This window comes from Panulirus ornatus, chromosome 62 (assembly GCF_036320965.1).
Source record: "Panulirus ornatus isolate Po-2019 chromosome 62, ASM3632096v1, whole genome shotgun sequence".
Classification (NCBI taxonomy): Eukaryota; Metazoa; Arthropoda; class Malacostraca; order Decapoda; family Palinuridae; genus Panulirus; species Panulirus ornatus.
In genome coordinates, this window is record NC_092285.1 from 10,572,023 (window position 1) to 10,594,709 (window position 22,687).

General features: G+C 40.5%; 1 protein-coding gene across 2 annotated transcripts in view; it reads left to right on the forward strand.

Annotated features, from left to right (window-relative positions):
• Window positions 1–8,591, forward strand: part of LOC139745722 (2-acylglycerol O-acyltransferase 1-like) — a 29,439-nt gene extending 20,848 nt beyond the window's left edge. For both annotated transcript variants that reach the window (XM_071656183.1, XM_071656182.1), the window contains exon 9: window positions 1,729–8,591. In XM_071656183.1, the coding sequence (XP_071512284.1) occupies window positions 1,729–1,883 (155 nt within the window). In that variant the 3' untranslated portion in view covers window positions 1,884–8,591. The remainder of the gene's footprint in view (window positions 1–1,728) is intronic.
• The last annotated feature ends 14,096 nt before the right edge of the window (window positions 8,592–22,687 follow it).

The window sequence follows — 22,687 nt, forward strand, 5'->3', positions numbered from 1 at the left end:
GGTAGACACATCAGGTAGAAGTAGATGGTAGGAACATTAGGTAGGAGTATGAAAGTATTGTGCAAGAGTTGCTGTCTGCCAGTGGCCTGTTAGGAGTGAGGCACAAAAGGCTTAAAAGTGGTACTGGAGTTCGTCAGTTTTGGAGACTCCTCTACTGTGGCCACCCCTTTGAGGGAGTTCCTGAGGAGAACAGGTGTCATGGATATAAATAGACAGATAGACAAGAGGAAATTCAAGGAACAGTTTAGGCTTCCAACTTTGTGTACATTAGTGCTGCTCACCACACAGCTTGCGGGCCACATTCAGACTCTACCTCTCTCTCATCAGCATCCCAAAAGAGAAAGTAGAAATAAATGATAAATATTTATATAAGAGATGGTAAATGGTGATTATATGTATAAGGAAAAGTACTTTCATCATCAAACTATGGCATGTTGGGTGGAGATTATTCATTTATGTACTAAGATAACATTGTTGTGCACTGATTTTTAATGTATATATTTGTACAAAATCTTTGCGTCCAAATCAAAAGTGTCTATTGCCTCAGTTGACCCTGATTATTTTTTTAGTGAACAGAATTACTGTATGTGGACAACATCAGACTTTTGTTTTGAGCTTTTATAAGTAGTTTGTGTGCTAGTATAATTCATTGTGTCAGTTGAAATAGATGTTGGAATGTACATTCAAACTATGATATAGGGATGTGAAATACTAGCTTATATAGGTCATGATGGGGAAGAAGTGGAACTAGTAGAGATTGGTAGATGTATTGTGGTTGGAATTTCAAGAACAGACATAGTAAAAAATGAAGAATAAGTTTAAATTTGAGATGAAGAACTCGTTAGAAAATACCCAGGTAAAGATTTTGAAGGTAAGAGAATGTGACTGTTTGTGGTGAAATATATGGTAGTCAGTACAAATAGTTAGATGCAGTACTGTGAACAGAGTTTTTTTTTTTACATTATTTTACTGTTTTGCCATATGCTTACAAGGGTGGGAAAGCTTCCATAGGAACAGGATGTCTCTGTCCTTTGTCAGCCTGTGGGGGTGTAGACATTAGTTTTACTAAATGAATTACCACAAAAGGTTGCATCTATAAATGGGAATGGTGTTAATAATCATAGGTTTACTGTACAGTACTCAATTGTTTTCCCATTTTATGTAAGCTGTACATAGCAAGTCTGGCTGTAAACTGCATTTCTTTTTTTTCATTTGAAATATTAGATATGCCTTTTTATTCTTCACTATTACATGCTGCAGTATCATTGAATGAGGTTTGGCATAATGGTTATATGTGTGATATTTTGCTCATTATTTGATTCCTTTTGTAAAAGTTCTTTTTGATGACTCGTCTATTTCTCTATAGTAAACATGTAATGTACTCAAAATAATCTATGCAAATGGAACTAGCAAAATGAGTGCAACCATATTGATAACCCTGGACTGATGCACCTTAACTTTTGCCTAAATGTCTTATGTGCTTAGGCCATAATCATGTTTTGATTTTAGCTTGTTATAACAGCCTCTTTTCATGTGAATTTACTATAAAAGACCTGTTCCTTCAATAAGATGATGTTTGAATTATCTTCAGTTATTAAAGACTGTACTGCAAATTAGTAAATTGATAATGAAAACAAATAATTCAAACTACTGTTATTATATTTTGTAATTTTAAGGCATTGTTACATAAGTTTCACTCAGGTCAACCTGATTAACTTTTCATTTCAGTTGGTGCTCCAATTGACGTCCCTCTGGTGAAGAACCCCACTAAGGAGCAGATCATAAGTTTACACGAGACTTATGTTAAATCTGTGATTGATCTTTATAATAAGTACAAACAAAAGTATTCTGAATATCCGGAATGTGAAATTAAGATTGTTTGAAGAAATTAAAACTTCCACTACATTTTTAAGTTTGGAAGGTATTGTGAATGCATTTTTGATCATAAGATGTTGTATATGTTGTAGTTTATCTAACATGTTAGAGTTCAAACCACAGTCTGACAAGGTGTTTTGAAATTTTCAAAGTAATTTTGTGCAGACACATATAGTTTCTGTCTCTGCCTACATTTTCGACTGATTGATATGATTAAGAAAGGGAGAGTATTATTAATAAACATTTGTCCCGTCCTGTCTTATTAAGTTTATTTTCAAATTATGTGGATTGGTCTAGTGATGCATTCACAATGCCTAGAAAATTGTGATTATAGAATTGTAATTTCTGTAGTATAAGGTTTACTAATTGCTTCTGTTACTGTGAAAGTATTGTCATGACTTATTAGCTAAATGATGTACTCAGTAAATGAGGAGTTATTGTAGCTATGAAATTATTCACACCCATTTTCTGTTGTGTGATATATCACAGTTGCAAATCTATATGCCCATCTTGTCTATTTCAAAGGAGGCATTTTAATTCTCTTAATGATTTAATGGAACTTCAGATTTTTATAACTGAAAATTCTGTGAAGAGTAATGAATGAAGATGTATAGAATTATTTGTAGAATCTTATATTTTGCAATACTTTACACATCGATAGTTAGAAATGAATATAAAAGTGTGAGCATATATGTATGTATATCTATAGAGGTGTTACTGAACTACGCTTGCTTAAGGTTGTACAGCAAGTGAAAAGTCACTTTTGGCGAGGCTGTATTATTGGGAGTGCAGACCCATCAAAAGAACTTTCCATTCCAAAGGAGTTTACATTTCCCTGTTCCTGGAAGTAGCATACCTTGGACTGCAGGAGCCTTTAGAAAGGTCCTGGGTAACACCAGGACTCTTTTCTAGAAATTGGTCTAATGGAAATAAGTGAATAATATAGAACACGTCACTTCCTCTGATTTTCCTCCATTCAAACTTAATTCCAACTAACTTGTCCTTCAGCCCTGCTGAACCTAATAATCTTGCTTTTATTCACCTTTACTCTCAGCTTTCTCCTTTCACACACACTAACAAACTCAGTCACCAGCTAATGCAGTTTCTCACTTGAATCGGCCACCAGTGTTGCATCATCAGCAAACAGTAACTAACTCGCATTCCTGGCCCTCTCATCCCCAACTGACTGCATACTCACCCCTCTCTCCAAGTCCAAGACTTTTGCATTTACTTCCCTCACCAACCCATCCATGAACAAATTCAACAACCATGGTAACATCACCCTTTCACTGGGAACCATTCACTCTCCTCTCTTTCTACTCGTACACATGATCCATACAAGCATTATATATCCTTATCAACCAATCGACAACACAGTCACCCCCTTTCTTAATAAGTTTAGCTGCAATACCATCCACTCCTGCTGCCTTGCTGCATTTCATCATTCATAAGGCTTTTACCACCTCTTCTCTCTTCACCATGGGGCACCTGCAGCTTTAAGGAAGCACTGCATCCAATAGCAGGGAAATGATGGACTCTGTAGTAAGATATTTCTTTGATATACAAGTATAAAGGAATTCAAACAGCAAAAGGTCATTAGGTCTTTTCACAGCTGTATGATAGTGGAAGATATCAGAAACTCACTGATTAGTGTGGTAAATGTTAAAAGGTATACAAATCATTCAAAGAGAATGACCTGAACATTTTCAGCGTGACTTAAGGAGTTGCTAATAATGCAAATCTTGTTCTTGAAAAGAAATACGTATGAAGTCACCTTGTACTCTTTATTTTATCCATCAGTGATGATACACCCTCGCCAGAGGTGACTTTTAATTGGCAGAGTCTATCATCACCATTGAAATACATACCTTACTATTTTACCTGTCTGTTCCATAAACCCTTTTGTGGAGATCCAGCAGTGCTTAGGAAGCTAGCCAGGTCCACCACATAGGAGCATATAGGGCAAGGGATTTGGTGAAGTAGTATGTAGTCTGTGTGAGGTGATTGCTGGACAACTTAGTAAATGTTGTGTCTTCATTGTGGAAGTTGCATCTTGGGCATAAGTGGCCTTGTGATGTATTGAATTGTTCGTTTGTATTGTTATAGAGATGATTGTTGTCCAGAGCACAGATGAGAAATTGTTAATATCATGTCTGGGGAGTGAGGTTTCAGATGGGTGTATGTCTTGTGGGGTGTTGTTCTAGATTGGGCTAGGAGGGTAATTGTTTGGCGCTAGCTGGGTCATTTCAGTCTGTATGTTTGTGAGTGCTGTGTTTACTGGGATTGAAGGGATCTGCTAATACAGGTTTTTGAAGTGAGAAGCAGGGGTAAGCATTTCATTTGTACTTGGGGGATGTGGTTAGGTATGGAGTGATGTGGATGGGAAGGGTCTAGTACTGTTGCAGAGAATTGAGTCCTGAGCTTCATATATGTGGGAATGCACTGGGAGGAGCTGTGATGCATTATGTAAGTTTGAATGTTTACGATTGCTTTGCAGCCAGTAATTATTCTGAGGGCTTTGTTTGTGTGTTTTGCAGCATTGGTATTATATTTGTTTTTGGTAGGGTGGGTGACCAGGTAGGTGAAGCATAGTTGTGGATGAAGCAATGAATTGATTTTGGAGGATACTAAGGGATTCTTTTACTTAACCAGATTTGGTTCCAGTAAGTGTTCAGAAGGCATTCAGTTTGATGCTTTTATGCTGATGTTTGTAGTTGGCGATTGAATATCATGTGTCATATGTGATTCCCAGAATAGCTGAAGTTTTGAGTGTGATCAATTGTCCATTAACGATGACTGGAGGTGCAGGTTGGATTTTTGTCTCTCTGAGATAAAGAGGATGACTGAAGACATCTTTGGAGATGCTGACATTCAGTTGTTGCTTTGTTAGTGTGTAGGTGCTGTTATGTGACTGTAAGATCGTATGCATTTGAAGGGACCTTCACATCATGGTCTGCAGGAGGTGATAGAAGGCCATGTTGGAAGAGATCACAAAAGATAAGCAAAAGGAATGCTCCTTGTGGAACCCCATTTGTGGGTTTAAGAGATGAAACCTTTGTGAGTGACTCGGGCTTGGTGGCCAGTTATGAAGCTGGCAGCCCTGTATACCATGTTACTCCAGGTCATTCTGTCCCATGCATGCCTCTTTGCCTCACTAACACGGGAAATGGCAAAAGGATACATGTTTTGGTGTTACCAGACTCTCCCTGCATGAGGTTTCACTACTAGTGAAAAGTCTCCATTATAGAGGCTGTATCATTGGGAGTATAGTCTCATGAAAGGATTTCTGTCCAAGGAATACACATTTCACTGCTATTGGAAGCATAGCAACCTTGGGTCACTGCAAGGGCCTCTGGAAAGAAGTCCTGGGTAATATGAGGAATCTTTCATAGAAAGGGATTTTGAAGGCTCTCCAACCGAGCCGAGTCACACTCTTTTGCTTATGCTCTGAATATCACCCATCACTACAACACTACAAACCCCTTTTCAACATGTCCCAAGATCCTTCATCCCCATGACACAACTACAATAAAGAAGACGCTAAGAACTTACCACTCGGTTGCCCTTCACTGTCTGCACATAGATGCATGCAAGTAATCACATAACCTTATGACCTGTGGTTCTGAATGATGGACATGGTCAGCTTCCTGAGTGTTGCAGGAGCCTTGTAAGGATAAAAGGGGTTTTGGGGACAGAAAGTAAGTAGTAATATATACATATATATACATAAATATAGATTTATTTCTGACCTAAAACTATAGTGAATATAAAATTTGTTTGTGATAATTGTATTTTAACCAACTGTGGATACCTTAATTGTATATATAGGTTCATCTTAGATATATTGTCGTTATGTCCTGGGTGTGTAGAAATACTGTAGTTAACCTATGATGTGAATGGCTCACAGTGAGTAAAATATCACTTGAGTGTGTGTGATGTTATCAACTAGAGTTGAGCATCAGTTCCGTGTCTTACACAATGCAGGATTAAAGGTTTTCTTTGTAATTTATCTTCACTAGTATTTTTGAAGACTAAATTCTTGAAGACTTGTTCTATTGATGGAGAGGGTAGTTACTCCGTCTGTTTATGTGGTGCTAGAAATTTCAAGTAAATGAATGAAGTTAAGTGGTGCTCAAAGACATTTTTTTTACCCAGGTATTATTGTATTGTAGTTTTTTTGTTTTTTTTATACATATTCACCATTTCCTGCACTAGTGAGGTAGCATTAAGAATAAAGGACTGAGCCTTAGAGGAAAGGGGGTGATTGTGTTATTGACTGGTTGGTAAGGTTATTTAATGTATGTGTGACTCATGGTGAGGTGCCTGAGGATTGGTGGATTGCTTGCATAGTGCCATTGTACAAAGGCAAAGGGGATAAAGGTGAGTGCTCAAATTACAGAGGTATAAGTTTGTTGCGTATTCCTGGGAAATTATATGAAAGGGTATTGATTGAGAGGGTGAAGGCATGTACAGAGCATCAGATTGGGGAAGAGCAGTGTGGTTTCAGAAGTGGTAGAGGATGTGTGGATCAGGTGTTTGCTTTGCAGAATGTATGTGAGAAATACTTAGAAAAGCAAATGGATTTGTATGTAGCATTTATGGATCTGGAGAAGGCATATGATAGAGTTGATAGAGATGGTCTGTGGAAGGTATTAAGAATATATGGCGTGGGAGGCAAGTTGTTAGAAGCAGTGAAAAGTTTTTATCAAGGATGTAAGGCATGTGGACGAGTAGGAAGTGAGGAAAGTGATTGGTTCTCAGTGAATGTCTGTTTGCAGCAGGGGTGCGTGATGTCTTCATAGTTGTTTAATTTGTTTATGGATGGGGTTGTTAGGGAGGTGAATGCAAGAGTTTTGGAAAGACAGACAAGTATGCAGTCTGCTGTGGATGAGAGAGCTTGGGAAGTGAGTCACTTGTAGTTTGCTGATGATACAGCGCTGGTGGCTGATTCGTGTGAGAAACTGCAGAAGCTGGTGACTGAGTTTGGTAAAGTGTGTGAAAGAAGAAAGTTAAGAGTAATTGTGGATGAGCAAGGTTATTAAGTACAGTAGGGTTGAGGGACAAGTCAATTGGGAGGCAAGTTTGAATGGAGAAAAACTGGAGGAAGTGAAGTGCTTTAGATATATGAGAGTGGATTTGGCAGCGGATGGAACCATGGAAGCGGAAGTGAGTCATAGGGTGGGGGAGGGGGCAAAAGTTCTGGGAGTGTTGAAAATTGTGTTGAAGGCAAAATTGTTATCTTGGAAAGCAAAAATGGGTATGTTTGAAGGAATAGTGGCTCCAACAATGTTATATGGTTGCAAGGTGTGGGCTATAGATAGAGTTGCACGAAGGAGGGTGGATGTGCTGGAAATGAGATATTTGAGGACAATATGTGGTGTGAGGTGGTTTGATCGAGTAAGTAATGAAAGGGTAAGAGAGATGTGTGGTAATGAAAAGAGTGTGGTTGAGAGAGCAGAAGATGGTGTATTGAAATGGTTTGGTCACATGGAGAGAATGAGTGAGGAAAGATTGACAGAGGATATATGTGTCAGAGGTGGAGGGAACGAGAAGTGGGAGACCAAATTGGAGGTGGAAAGATGAAGTGAAAAAGATTTTGAGTGATCGGGGCCTGAACATGCAAAAGGGTGAAAGGCGTGCAAGGAATAGAGTGAATTGGAACGATGTGGTATACCGGGGTCAGCATGCTGTCAATGGATTGAACCAGGGCATGTGAAGCGTCTGAGGTAAACCATGGAAAGTTGTGTGGGGCCTGGATGTGGAAAGGGAGCTGTGGTTTCGGTGCATTATACATGACAGCTAGAGACTGTGAACGAATGTGGCCTTTGTTGTCTTTTCCTAGCGCTACCTTGCACACATGCGGGGGGAGAGGGTTGTTATTTCATGTGTGGCGGGGTGGCGACGGGAATGAATAAGGGCAGACAGTATGAATTACGTACATGTACATATATGTATATGTCTGTGTGTATATATATATATGCATACGTTGAGATGTGTAGGTATTTATATGTGCGTGTGTGGACGTTTATGTATATACATGTGTATGTGGGTGGGTTGGGCCATTCTTTCGGCTGTTTCCTTGCGCTACCTTGCTAACACTGGAGACAGTGACAAAGTATAATAAATAAATAAAAATCTATATTATCCCTGGGAATAGGGGAGAAAGAATACTTCCCATGTACTCCCTGCATGTCGTAGAAGGCGACTAAAAAGGGAGGGAGCGGGGGGCTGGAAATCCTCTTCTCTCCTTTTTGATTTTCCAAAAGAAGGAACAGAGAAGGGGGCCAAGTGAGGATTTACCTCAAAGGCTCAGTTCTCTGTTCTTAACGCTACCTTGCTTGTGCTGGAAATGGCAAATATTATAAAAGAATATATTTATATGTTTATGTATATTTTTTTTTTTCCGCTTAATCTTAGTATTTCTGAAAATATGTAAAAGGAGTATTTTATTATTTCCCCAATATTATAAGTTAGAAAAATCAGCAGAAGCCCTTTTCTTCCTTTAAATAGACATTGTTTCATATTTTGTAACATTATTTTACTGAGTGTTATTCTTAAGAAATATAATATTCACCAAAAAATATTTTGAAAATATATATAAGAATGAATTATCTTCTATATCATATGATTTATGATCATGCCACATCATAGACTGTATTTTTACAAATAAAACAATAATATGAGTATGTTTATGATAAATTTGAATTCAGCCAAATTTTGTGTATTTTCTCTTTTCCCCATAATCCAGGGATGCATGTAATGATTTGTAATATTTCAAGAATGTACTTCAAATCCTGCTCTATGAAAATTTTATATTTCCTGCATATGTTGAACCTTCCATTATGCCACCTCATTTAAAGTCACTGAGCAGAAATTTCTCTCTGTTTCTTATACTGGAGGATGCTCTCCTGTGTTCTCTAAGCAGTTTAAAGCAATACACTTTAGTTTGTTTAACTGTTCATTTATGTGTACATAAATTGAGACATATCCAGTTATGTCATGCAAAATTTTCTGAAGGTGCACTACCTCGATTACCTAAAGTATATGGGTTAGATGTGATGCAGGATTGTAAATCTGAATTTGTTTTGTGTAATGAATGCCTTACATAATGTCTTCAGGATCTTAAGTTACTGATGATTCTTGTTGTCTGTCTATAGCCAGTATGATGTGTATCCTTATGTATGTGTATCTGTGTGGGGTGCATTTATGTCTATATCTTTACCATGGTTCAGTTTTAGATGGACATGGTAAATCGATGAGTAGATGTAGTTGGTTGGCAGGCACCAACCTGGGAGGTATATTACTGGTGCTACCTGCCTAAGTATCGGGAGAGTCAGTGATGGCTGCGTAGTGAGCCAGTACTAAAGTGGTTGTCATGATGCACCCCTATGACTCGGGTAGCTGTATTTTCTTTCTGCTGGACTGTTTGCATTCTGTCCACAAACATACAACCTCTCCTTGTCACACAAACACTTGACAAATGCTTAAACTTGAACAACTCATCCTTTTTGGCCAAATTGTAGGATTAATATATAGAAGTAGTAGGTAAAAACATTTAGCTTGGAGCATTAGGTAGACATAGTAGGCTGAAGCAATAGGTAGACACATTTCATTAATAGTTATTGGTGGTAACATTTGCAAGGAGCTCCTGAAAACACTTCTCTAGAATTTTCCTCTGCCAGTGGCCCACTAAGGGTGAGGGACAAAAGGCTAAGAAGCGGCAATGGAGTTCACCCGTTATGGAGACACTCTCTGTGGACACTCCCTCTAGTGAGTTCCCAAAGGGAACAGGCATTATATAGATAGACATAAGTGGATGTTTGAATAAGAATAGCATTGGGGTGCCTCTCAGGACTTTATTATCAATATGCACATTACTGTAACCAAAATAGACTGTGTTAAGATCCAGACCTTAGGAGGTGAAATACTAAGATGGCATCTGTTCATCCATTGGCATAGTGGTAGGGGAGGCAAAAAACAGTGAAGAAAAATTGCTTTTTATCAATTCGAGAGCTTGGAAATTCATAACTGGGAAGAAAATGGACACGGTAGTGATCGTCTTGTGTAAGTATTGTATTGTTTCAAGGTTTATGTGAGGGTTTAAGTGATGGAAGAGAGTTTTTTTTATTTAAGAGCGGTAAGATTACAGATACTTGGTTAAACAAAATTTATCAATGCATATACATGAGTGAGGGAGAAGGGTGGTTAATGGACACTGTTGGATTATGTTCTAATTGACAGGCATGCAAAGGAGAGACTTTTGGATGTGAATAACCTGAGAGGGGAAGCTGGTGGTTGTCTAATCATTTATTAGTGGAGGTGGGTGTGAAACTTTTTAGTTGCTTTAGAAAGAGAGGAAATGATGACTGAGAAAGTGATGGAAGTGGGTGTGCAGATTTTAAGAAAGATTATGTGAAGAATGGTATATGGGGAGTAGATAAAACAAGGGAAGTAGGGAAAGTATTTAGGGAAGTACTGCTTACTCATGCAGTTAAAGTGTTTGGTATGCGGGAGATGGGCATATGAGAAAGGGTATTGTGTGATGGGATGAGGAAACTAAGTTGGTTACTCATGAAAGCGAAAAGATTGGTATATAGGCAGTACCTGCGGAGGAGTACGGGTGATTGGAAGGTGTGTAGGATTAAAAGAAAGCAGCAGAAGATTGAAGGAAGGTGCAGGGGAATGAAAAACAGGGCAAACGAGAGATGAGGTGAAAGAGTATTGGAAAACTTCAGAGAGAATAAGAAAATGTTTTAGAAGTACATGACTAGTGTGAATGGAACAAGGGAGAAAGTAAGGAAGTGGTGGCAGGCAAATAAAACGTGAAGAGATGGAGTAAGTATGTTATGTTAAAGGATTGTTGAGTGTGGTAAGTGAAGGTTGCCAGATGTGATTATCGTATGTTCTGAGTAGTTTTTTTTTTTCTCACGACGTTTAAACTTAGATCTGAAATTGCAAGATTCGTTAGATTTCGGTTGAAGGTTAACGTTCGTAAATACTTTCGTGCTGTATGCGAGTAAAATTATCATTGCAGTGCTGTATCACGAATGCGAAGTACGTCATCATTAGTGGGGATTAGACCAGACATCACCGAAAATATATCGAGTAGTAAATATTTATATTATATGGCGGCGAATGTGGCAGGATAAATGACCGACACGCGAATGTAACGTATTTTCAGAGCCGGATTCTGAGGGTGAGGGAGAGAAGGTTCAAATAAAGAAAGGGGGTTTATAAAGGAAAACTGGCGAGGCCGTCTCCATCGCATATAATAACTGCCCATCCATTCGTGTGGATTGGATAGGAATCGAACACCTTGAATGTTGATTGTACATCACAACACGTATTGGGCGATGTACAGCAGTAATTATAACTTGAGCCCTGGTTGGGAGAGCTATTACAGCTGACGCTGACGTACCATGATGGGGAAGGGGTTACAACAGTCAAACGAACAGTGGATTTCTACTTCTCTTCTTTATCCTCCGATTAAATATGAGGTTCAGTACGCAGAACGGGTAAATGAAACTGTTATGCTTGTTGCATGTGATGGTCCGTACGATCAGCGCGATGAATGTGTAGAAAATCATGAATGATATGCATGCCAAGAATGAGTGTAAATATCGTGGAATGACATCGTACCTCAGTGGAGAGGAGTTGTACTTCCTGTTTACAGACAACTATATCTATAGAGATTTATTTTTCTGATACTGACAGTACATGTATATATATATACATCAGCTGTTTCTATAGGTTATTCTTTCTTAATGTCAAGTTCATCGTCATTTTGACTTGTGAAACTGCCCGATAGGCGATAGTTTAGGATGCATTACAACGCTCGAGATGGAATTGATTGTAGTATGTTATGGCGCTGTTTCACTACAAGTGTGTGAATTGTAGTGATGATTCTCATTCGTATATGTGAATTATAGTGATGATTCTCATTCGTATCTGTGAATTATAGTGATTCTCATTTGTATATGTGAATTATAGTGATTCTCATTCGTATATGTGAATTACAGTGATGATTCTCATTCGTCTATGTGAATTATAGTGATTCTCATTCGTATATGTGAATTACAGTGATGATTCTCATTCGTCTTTGTGAATTATAGTGATTCTCATTCGTCTATGTGAATTATAGTGTTGATTCTCATTCGTCTATGTGAATTATGGTGATGATTCTCATTCGTCTATGTGAATTATAGTGATGATTCACATTCGTATATGTGAATTATAGTGATGATTCTCATTCGTATATGTGAATTATAGTGATTCTCATTCGTCTGTGATTTATTGTGATGATTCACATTCGTCTATGTGAATTATAGTGATGATTCTCATTCGTATATGTGAATTATAGTGATTCTCATTCGAGTATGTGAATTATAGTGATGATTCTCATTCGTCTATGTGAATTATAGTGATGATTCTCATTCGTATATGTGAATTACAGTGATAATTCTCATTCGTCTATGTGAATTATAGTGATTCTCATTCGAGTATGTGAATTATAGTGATGATTCTCATTCGAGTATGTGAATTATAGTGATGATTCTCATTCGTATATGTGAATTACAGTGATAATTCTCATTCGTCTATGTGAATTATAGTAATTCTCATTCGTCTATGTGAATTATAGTGTTGATTCTCATTCGTATATGTGAATTATAGTGATGATTCTCATTCGTATATGTGAATTATAGTGATTCTCATTCGAGTATGTGAATTATAGTGATTCTCAATCGTATGTACGAATTGTACATCAGCTGCCCAGCGTAATATGGCTAGGCTACCAGGTCGATGGCAGCCTTAGGTAACTCTTCCAACAATGATCTATCCTCTATCCGCCCTCACACACACACACACACACACACACACACACCACTATCCCTTTCTGTCCCACAAGACGAGTCTCCTTCCTATCCCCCATCCCTGACATCCTTCACCTAAGAGACTCTTTTAGAATAGTGTTTTGAGTATTAAAAGAAAAAAAAACCGCGTTTGTGAATATCGGTTTTAGTTATGTGAATATTTAGATATTGTGTCCCAGGAACGAGAATACTCGTGGTATATATTTTGGCCATCACAACTCTTATGTAAGATCCACTGTTTGTTGTGATATCATAAGCATCCTCTAGTATTTGTTATATGTTTGAGGATGTCAGCAGGTCTGCTCCTTACGTAAGATTAATTAACATACAAAAGAAACTTTTCTCTCCTTTATATAATTTGGTCTTTCGCCCTACTGCCACAACAGGTATTATACAACCTGCAGTAATGTGGGTACTAAACTTGTTACTGCTGCTCCTACTACTACTACTACTGATACTACTACTACTACAATTATGTTGTTATTTAGATTTAATTAGGTACTGTAATAAGCAGTTTCTTTTTTTAATTTTCGCCAGAAAGCTGAAGGTGAGTGACAGACATGCAAGGGAAACAGCCATAACCTAAACTGTCACAACCAGTTTGAACTGTCAAGGACTGTCATAGCCAGTTTGAACTGTCAAGGACTGTCATAAACAGTTTAAACTGTCAAGGACTGTCATAGCCAGTTTGGACTGCCATAAACACTTTGAACTGTCAAGGAATAACACAGCCATATATGAACTTGTCAAGGTAAGAGCTGTCTAGATTTATTGTTAAGATTGGACATGGAAATGCAAAGGTGTTAGAGTATTATAAAAGGAGTAATAGGGATCAAAAGACTTGCTCGTTACTAGAGTGTCATTGAGAGAAGTGTCAAGGTAAAGGCTTGCTACATTGCAAATGATGGTCTGGGAGAGTGTGTAAAATTATCAGTCTTAAAGCTAATAAGATCATCAAGGGTTCACTTATTAAAGTGTTTTGTAAGTACTTCAGACTTGAACTTGCCAATGCCCCTTCAGTGAAAGTCATCATGGGGTCTTATGATAATTTAATAGAACTAATCATGGCAGAATTTGATATAGAAGATTATAGAGATCTTTTAAGGGTAGAGATGTGTATTGTTGTAAACAACGGGTTAGGTAATTTGTACCAACGTGAATGATGGTATAAGTTCTAAACAAGGAATTGGGTGATTTGTACCAACGTGAATGATGGTCAAAGTGTCGCCAGCTGTGATTATGTAACGGTGAGGAGCCACATAAGAGGCCTCGCCTCATTGAGGTGGTTGTATTTTTACAACCCTGACGGAGGATTACCGCACGCTTGGGGTTGTCGTCGTGCTCGGGTTATGTAAAGCGCGCAATTCTCATGAAGAAGGGGGGGGGGGGGGCCTTACTTCGTACCTTAGAGGTCAAATCGTCGTACTTAAAAGAGCTTAAATCGTCGTACACCGGCGTTGTATGGGGTTATATCGTCGTGCTAATGGGGGTTAGATACGTCGTTCTCACTTTAAATCTTCGTACCAGAGGTTGAAATTGTCGTACTCATGGGGGAGCTGTCAGTCATCTTCAATTTCAAATCGTCCTAATGTAAAACCGTCGTACGGCTTGAAGGGGTTTAACTGCATCCCAAAAGGGGTTAAATGGTCGTGCTAGAAGGGCTTTAACTGTACCCCTAAAGGGGTTAAATCGTCGTGCTAGAAAGGGGTTAAATGGTCGTGCTAGAAGGGGTTTAACTGTACCCCCAAAAGGGGTTAAATCGTCGTGCTAGAAAGGGGTTTAACTGTACCCACAAAAGGGGTTAGATCGTCGTGCTAGAAGGGGTTTAACTGTACCCCAAAAGGGGTTAAATCGTCGTGCTAGAAAGGGGTTCAACCACCCCAAAAGGGGTTAAATCGTCGTGCTAGAAGGGGTTTAACTGTACCCACAAAAGGGGTTAGATCGTCGTGCTAGAAAGGGGTTTAACTGTACCCACAAAAGGGGTTAGATCGTCGTGCTAGAAGGGGTTTAACTGTACCCCAAAAGGGGTTAAATCGTCGTGCTAGAAAGGGGTTCAACCACCCCAAAAGGGGTTAAATCGTCGTGCTAGAAGGGGTTTAACTGTACCCACAAAAGGGGTTAGATCGTCGTGCTAGAAGGGGTTTAACTGCACCCCCAACAGGGGGTTAGATCGTCATGCTAGAATGGGGTTTTAAAATAACCATATGTTCGTGGGGGGGGAGAATTTTCGAGGAGGTTGGGAGTAAGGGAACTTTCTAGATCTCCTTGACCCGTTAGAGGTAGGATGGAGCGGTGGTGGTTGGCGCCACTAGCATACTTTCATGTTGAGCTCCTTGCCAGCTTGACCCCGCCCCATCGCCATCCACCCCCACACACAACCCCCCCCTGGGTGCAAGCAGGGGTAAGTAACTACTTCCTCGGGGGGGGGGGTTAATTACCCCGTATGAAACAAGGTGAGGTAGAATCATTAGGGCTAATTCGGTGCTGGGTGTTCGTATGTAGTGGTGAGGTTGGGAGGGTAAGTGGCGATTGTAGTGGTGGTGTAAAGGCAGCGGTAGCGATGATAGTTAGTGGCATTACTGAGCCGTTATCTGTTGTTTGGGGGGGCGTTGGGGGGCCCCCACACCCCCCCCACCCACATCGGGTTGTTATCGATCACAAACACGGGCGATCCCCCCAGGCCTGTCTTACTGTCGGGCAACAAAGGTAGACTTTGCCTTTCCTGTTATGGTATATACACCAGTATCTAAACCCTCCTCCTTTTTTTTTTATTCTCCTTGCTTTAATTCCCTAAGATAGAATGATCCTTGGGTTATTATAATGGTGTGTTTTTTCCCTTGCTTTAATTCCCTAAGATAGAATGATCCTTGGGTTATAATGGTGTGTTTTTTCCCTTGCTTTAATTCCTTAAGATAGAATGACCCTTGGGGTTATAATGGTGAGTGACCTTTTGACCTCCAGTGGGGTCAGGTGGGGAAAAAAAATTAAAGGTTAGGACCTTATAAGTGAGGGAGGGGGTTGTAATTTTCATGGAGCCAAGGGCCTCACTGTCGTACTTGAGAGACAGATGTGGTGGTTGTGGTTGTGATGGTAGTGTAGCGATGTTGTGGTTATGAGTGATGCGCATGGCGGGTTGTGGGGTCTGTATGGTGGATTTTACGTGGATGGCAAGTACGGTGGTTGTGGTGGTTGTGGTCTCCGCCGCCACAACCACCATGCCTCAACGCCTGCTATTGTTGTGGTGGCTTTGTTGTGGTCTGAGTGCGTGAGGTCGACTGTCATTTGCGATAACCCACTGGGGATCCCAGGGGTTGGGTGGAGGGGGATAGTCACTCACACACATCCCCCCAGGGGATCACGTTACTGGGTCTTTGGTGGGACTCGGGGTGGGATGATGTCCCAGTGGATGGAAGACGCTTCTTTTCCCTATTACCAGAGCAACGACCCCCCCATTAAGATGCCATCTTTTTCCTTCAACGCCGTACGGTATACGACCTTTTACTTGCGTACGACGGTATACGACCTTTTGAGTACGACGGTATACGACCTTTTACTTGCGTACGACGGTATACGACCTTTTGAGTACGACGGTATACGACCTTTTACTTGCGTACGACGGTATACGACCTTTTGAGTACGACGGTATACGACCTTTTACTTGCGTACGACGGTATACGACCTTTTGAGTACGACGGTATACGACCTTTTACTTGCGTACGACGGTATACGACCTTTTACTTGCGTACGACGGTATACGACCTTTTACTTGCGTACGACGGTATACGACCTTTTACTTGCGTACGACGGTATACGACTACTTGCGTGCGACGGTATACGACCTTTTACTTGCGTACGACGGTATACGACCTTTTACTTGCGTACGACGGTATACGACCTTTTACTTGAGCACGACGGTATACGACCTTTTTACTTGAGTACGACGGTATACGACCTTTTACTTGAGTACGACGGTATACGACCTTTTACTTGCGTACGACGGTATACGACCTTTTACTTGAGTACGACGGTGTACGACCATTTACTTAAGCACTACGGTATACGACCTTTCACTTAAGCACTACGGTATACGACCTCACTTAAGCACAACGGTATACGACCTGAAGCACAACGGTATACGACCTTACTGAAGCACGACGGTATACGACTCAGTCTTATCCTAGTCGTAACCTGTTCTGATCAAGGTCGGCTCCCTCACGCCCCCCCCCCCCCCCTTACGCCACCACAGTGGCCCGTCTGCACCGCCCAAGTTGGATGGTCGGTCGTCGTAATTGTCGTGCTTAAGGGGGGGGTTGGGGAGGGGGTCGTCGTCATGCGTGGTCGTACTACCGTGCTCTGAAAAGGGGGGTGGGTGGTTACCCGTTGTTCTCAAAGGGTGTGTGGGTGTGTGGGGTGTGGATATGCACCCCAGGTGCAAGCTCTTTGGAGTGAAGTTTGTCTCGTGTGGGGCGCGTGTGTGTGTGTGGGGCGCGTGTGTGTGTGTGTGTGTGGTGTGGGGCGTGGGGCGTGGTGGGGGGAGTGGGGCAAAGCTAGGCCCCACGCCAGCAAACCCCCCTCCCTCCCTCTCTCTCTCTCTCCATATTCCTCTACATTTTCTTTCTTTCATATATTCCTCTTTGACCAGGATTTTATTTGCTGTGTTTTCTCTCCTCTTCCTCTGGACTCAAGGGTGTTTAATCTATTAATTCCTTTGTCTCTTATATTACTTCGTCGTCTTATTTTTCACTTTTTTTTTCCATTATTCTTTCTTTCTTTCTTCCCCCCCCCGAATATTACTTTCAGTTTAATGATTCCAACCATCTGTTCTGAAGTTTTTACTTCCTCATGTTTTAGTTATTGCACTTGTTTATTCGTAACAATCCTCTTGGTTTTGCGAATATCGCTTGAGGAAAAGAATATTCATGGAATACGAAGGAAATTCAGACAGCAGAAGACCACTGGGTCCTTTTTGAAATTGTGTGTGATGGAGTAAGACCATCAGAAACTTCACATAACAGGATATGGTTAGAGTTAGAAGGTACACGTATAATTTAAAGTCAATAATAACTTGCCAATTCCTAATTATAGGCATAATGCAGTTATTTTTATTTCTACATCGAATTTAACGCTTGCTATTGCTGAATATTTTTTTTAAAGGCCACATTGAGAGTGGCCAAAATAGGTTGACGTATATCACTGTGTTGTATCTAGTGTTGTACTGTGAGGCCACGTTTGTCCCACTAGACTGGACGTCCCAACCTTGGGATTGACGTCAGCAAGTCCCGTGGTCCCGTTTTTTTTTTTTTTTCGGGCCACCACTGCAATGGCTCCCACTGGTGGGACGTGTTCTCCTCTTGAATTTCGCTCCTTTTCGTCCCTTCTTGGACTGATTTCATGTGCTCACAAGTCGTGAAACTATGGCAATTGGTTTGTATTTCGTTGTGTTTTGTGTTTGTATTGTTATAATGGGTTATGGAGTCGGTGGATATTTGACTTGTAAAACATCGGTAGGTCAGCGATGGGCAAAGGAGCCACACACACACACACAGACACACACACACACACACACACACACACACATATGTTTAGCACAAAGTCATGAAATATGTCAAAGTTTGCGTAATGCAAGACGAGCTCCTTCAGTGTACTTTGAGATGATTACTACTTTGATCGTGTCATACAGCTGTAGGAGAGGTGTAGGAGAAATGTATTCCAGTATCTTCTTTTTCCCACCCGTTGAGAGAGAGAGAGAGAGAGAGAGAGAGAGAGAGAGAGAGAGAGAGAGAGAGAGAGAGAGAGGGTTATGTGAGTGAGAGAGAGGGTGTGTTTATTGGAGTTCTCGCTCGCTCACCCACCTACCATTCTGGTCTTGAGTGGAGGAACAGGTACCTGGTAATATGAATATGACCGCAGAAGCACACACACACTTGTACCGGGCCAAGTCGCTCCCTGGGTAAATCCCAAAGAACAGGTGGGCATGGCCAGCCAAACAGCGTAGTCTAGCTCGTAGGTGCGATTGTGGCAATAGCATATATTATATATTAATAAGCATGGGTCATCCTTGCACCTGTAGTTTGTCTTAACTATCAACAATCAAGTTACGGTAATTTTTTTTTTTATATATATATATATATGGCATTAAAAGCTGCGTGTGTGTGTGTGTGTCTTGAGTGTAGAACTTATTTTTTTATCTTTATATTGTAAGCTACCTCGTACGAGTTCATCAGTTTTCACTTGTAAGCGTTATTTTTCGCATCTGCAACTTAAAATAGTTTTTTTTTTAATAATCATATTTTTATATGCTTTACATGAATTACACTCATGACCTGCCCTACGCCTCATTCCAGTGAAGCCATAGCTACAGTTTACACCCTAACCTAGCCTAGCTTAGAAGTGGATCAGTCTATTAATTATGTAGTGTTTAAGGCTAAGCAGAGATGTATGTACTTAAATTTCTTTATTTACTGAAGGAAGGTCATGATACTTAGTGTACGTGGAGGTATTAAAGTCTAACAGGAAGGAACACATATATATATATATATGTTTCTCTCTTGGGTCTCCCCTAATGATGTGATTATTACACGAAAGTGCACTTGGGAACTTATCGTGTTTCATTTTCCCCGTGGACTCATATATATATATATATATATATATATATATATATATATATATATATATATATATATATATATATGAACTGGGGTTGCACGTGACCTAGTGTGTCAGATCCGGTAGGACGTGGTAAATGCTTTTCCTCTTTCGTCAATGCATCAAGGACCCTCATATCCTGGGCTAACGGATATTTCAGGTGTGTGTGTGAGTAAGTACCTGATTCATCCAAGTACAAATATTTTCCCATTGGTATTATCATCCATGTCTTTAACCTATCGCCATTTCATACCTGGTCCATTTTATTTCGCCAAACGCGTCCATTTTGTCTGACCTAAACCTGGTTTTTTTCATAGTCTTGCATAGTAGTCATGACTAATGTATTGCTCATATTTGACACAAAGATACGAGTGTATTATCTAGAAGGTGCTTCATCCATTGATTAGACCCCAGTTTTGAAAAATTAATCACCAGGGCGATCCCAAACACCCCGGGGGGGTAATTCGGTGACTCAACCCGCGTAAACAAAAAACAAAAATATTATCTCATACAAAATGATGAATTTGCATCCTTGAATCCTTATCAGGTCGTGCCTCGTTATCACCACCGCCTCCCTCTTCGATAAGCTATAATGAGGCATCATCATAGACGCCCTCCATATCCCCCTTCCCTTCCCTTCCCCCCCAAAAAACTAGGGGCCCCCCCAAGCCTGTGTGAGCAGCAGTGATCATGAGTGTAGTCGGGTTTGCGACAGCCATGGCCATGGGCCCCTGGGACTTATAAGCTGCAAATATTAATGAGAATGAGTTCAGTTATTAATTAATTAGGGTTAAGCTTTCAGGGGGGAAAAAAAAAATTTTCGTCTGGCATTTTTAGTGGCATTTAGTTTAGAGGGTTACAAACTCTGCCTTAGATTTTATGGTGAAAATATTGAGAGGTCAAGTTTGTCAAAGTGTTCGGAACTGTGTGAGAAAATGACAGTCAAAAAAATTAAAGTGTTCCATCGTGTTTAAGTAAATCATTCGACCAACGTAGTTTTCGAGTTTGCGGGCTTAACTTAGCTGTTTTGACTAGGCTTTTTAAGATGTTCGGGACGACCGCTGGCTGAAAAATACAGCAAAAGACTTTCCATTCACCTCATAATGAGTGGGAGCTTTCCAGGAGTAAGTCCTCACACATCACAATGTTAAGGTTGACTTAGGGGTTTCACTTCGGTAGATTGCATTATATATATATATATATATATATATATATATAGAGAGAGAGAGAGAGAGAGAGAGAGAGAGAGAGAGAGAGAGAGATTGGTGCATTGTTAAATTATATTACGGTTAAGTCACTATTGATGAGGTGGGGAATCTAGACCTATCCAAATTCGCTTTCCAGAATTCTGTTTCCAGACTCTTAATAAGCATTTTTATTATGTTCGAGCCCCATTCACCACAACCCACAACCCCATTTATTGCCATAACGATAGATGGATCTATGTCTGCAAGTTTAGGTTGTTTCCAAACCTCGACTTCGCTTGTGGCATTGGAATAACTTTATTGTTGAGATTTTCATATATATATTTCATGAAAAAATAAAGATGTTTCTTTTTTTAGCTAGTATTAAACAGTACATGTCAAGTCTCCTCAATTAACTACTTTGCAGTGTGTGGAACTAATTAAGTGGGATGATTGGGATGGGAAAACGTTGCAAGGTACGGAGATGGGGTACGAGATGGTGGTGGGAATGGGAGACCAGTGTAAGGTATGGAGATGGGGGTACGAGATGGTGCTGGGAATGGGAGACCAGTGTAAGGTACGGAGATGGGGTACGGTCTGGAGATGGGAGAGGTACGGAGATGGGGAAGGGATACAAGACGGTGCTGGAAATGGGAGACCAGTGTAAGGTATGGAGATGGGGTACGAGATGGTGCTGGAGATGGGAGACCAGTGTAAGGTACGGAGATGGGGTACGAGATGGTGCTGGAGATGGGAGAGGTACGGAGATGGGGAAGGGATACAAGACGGTGCTGGAAATGGGAGAATAGTGTACCACCGGCCCGTGTGTGTGTGTGTGTGTAGTGGGGTTTGAGGAAGCCATATGCTTGTCGCGTGTACAGGAAGAAATCTCTACCAAATAATGACGCCACTTGACTCATGGGGAAAAGGCCAGAGGTGACGAAGAGAGAAGCGAGTACATAGAACTCTCTCTCTCTCTCTCTCTCTCTCTCTCTCTCTCTCTCTCTCTCTCTCTCTCTCTCTCGTATGAGGTGACGAAGCATCGAGAGAGAGAGAGAGAGAGAGAGAGAGAGAGAGAGAGAGAGAGAGAGAGAGAGAGAGAGAGAGAGCCACATCCCCTCCTGTTCATGCATTACCCCCTTTTTTTTTTTATTTATTTCCTTATTCCACTCTGTGGATATACCCTCAGTGTGTCTAGTCATCATATTTGCCTAACTATGAATCTAAGATATAAGAGTCTTAGCCTAGAAATAACGTCGTCCATGGAAGGGAAGAGAAATATTGACATTTGGGAACTTCCAACTCGTAGTGTCATGCACGTTCCAGAATGTTCCACTGGTATCGTTCACACACACACACACACACACACACACACACACACCGGCCGTTGAAACCACTGGGATGTTTCATACGCCTATTGTACCATTGTGTTATCAGCTGGTTAAGGGGTGTTTACCACGTATGAATTACCGTATTTTATCTTCGTCCGTGTTAATAATCTTGTTAAAAAGTGTCATGACTGCTAGGATAGATAGTAGATGTGTATGTCTCCCCCTCCAGCATGGCACACGTCATGCACTACGAGTCTTGAACCGACCTAACCCACAGACGAATGATTTTGAAACATTTTCCCGTGTCTTCGACAATGAGTACGATATTTGTTGTTGTTGCTGCTGGAAACATAAAAGGCCATGATGGTGTTTGACTGTTTCTCCCTCTCATAGCGCTCAGGATGACGATAGAAGTGTGTGTGTGAAAGTAATAACAACCCCCTTTTTAAACAGCTAACATTATTATTATATATTGAGATTCGCCACAGACTGCAGGCAAATGTTGCACCACTCCCTTGCCAGACGTAGGAAGAGGTGATGTAAAAGATATAGAGATGTAACGCAGTTTATAATGGGATTTTTGTGCCTCCTACTTAATTGATTGGGTGCAATACACATCCATAATTATTAGAATAATCCCTACATATGTAAGATTAAGTAAATCAGGTAAATTGGAGGCGGGGGGGCGCAAGATGTATGTAAACAAATAAAAGTTTGGGATGCATTGCCGGCCGGATGGCGCGTCAGCCAGGCCTCTCTTGAACTTTAAGTTTTATTCTCC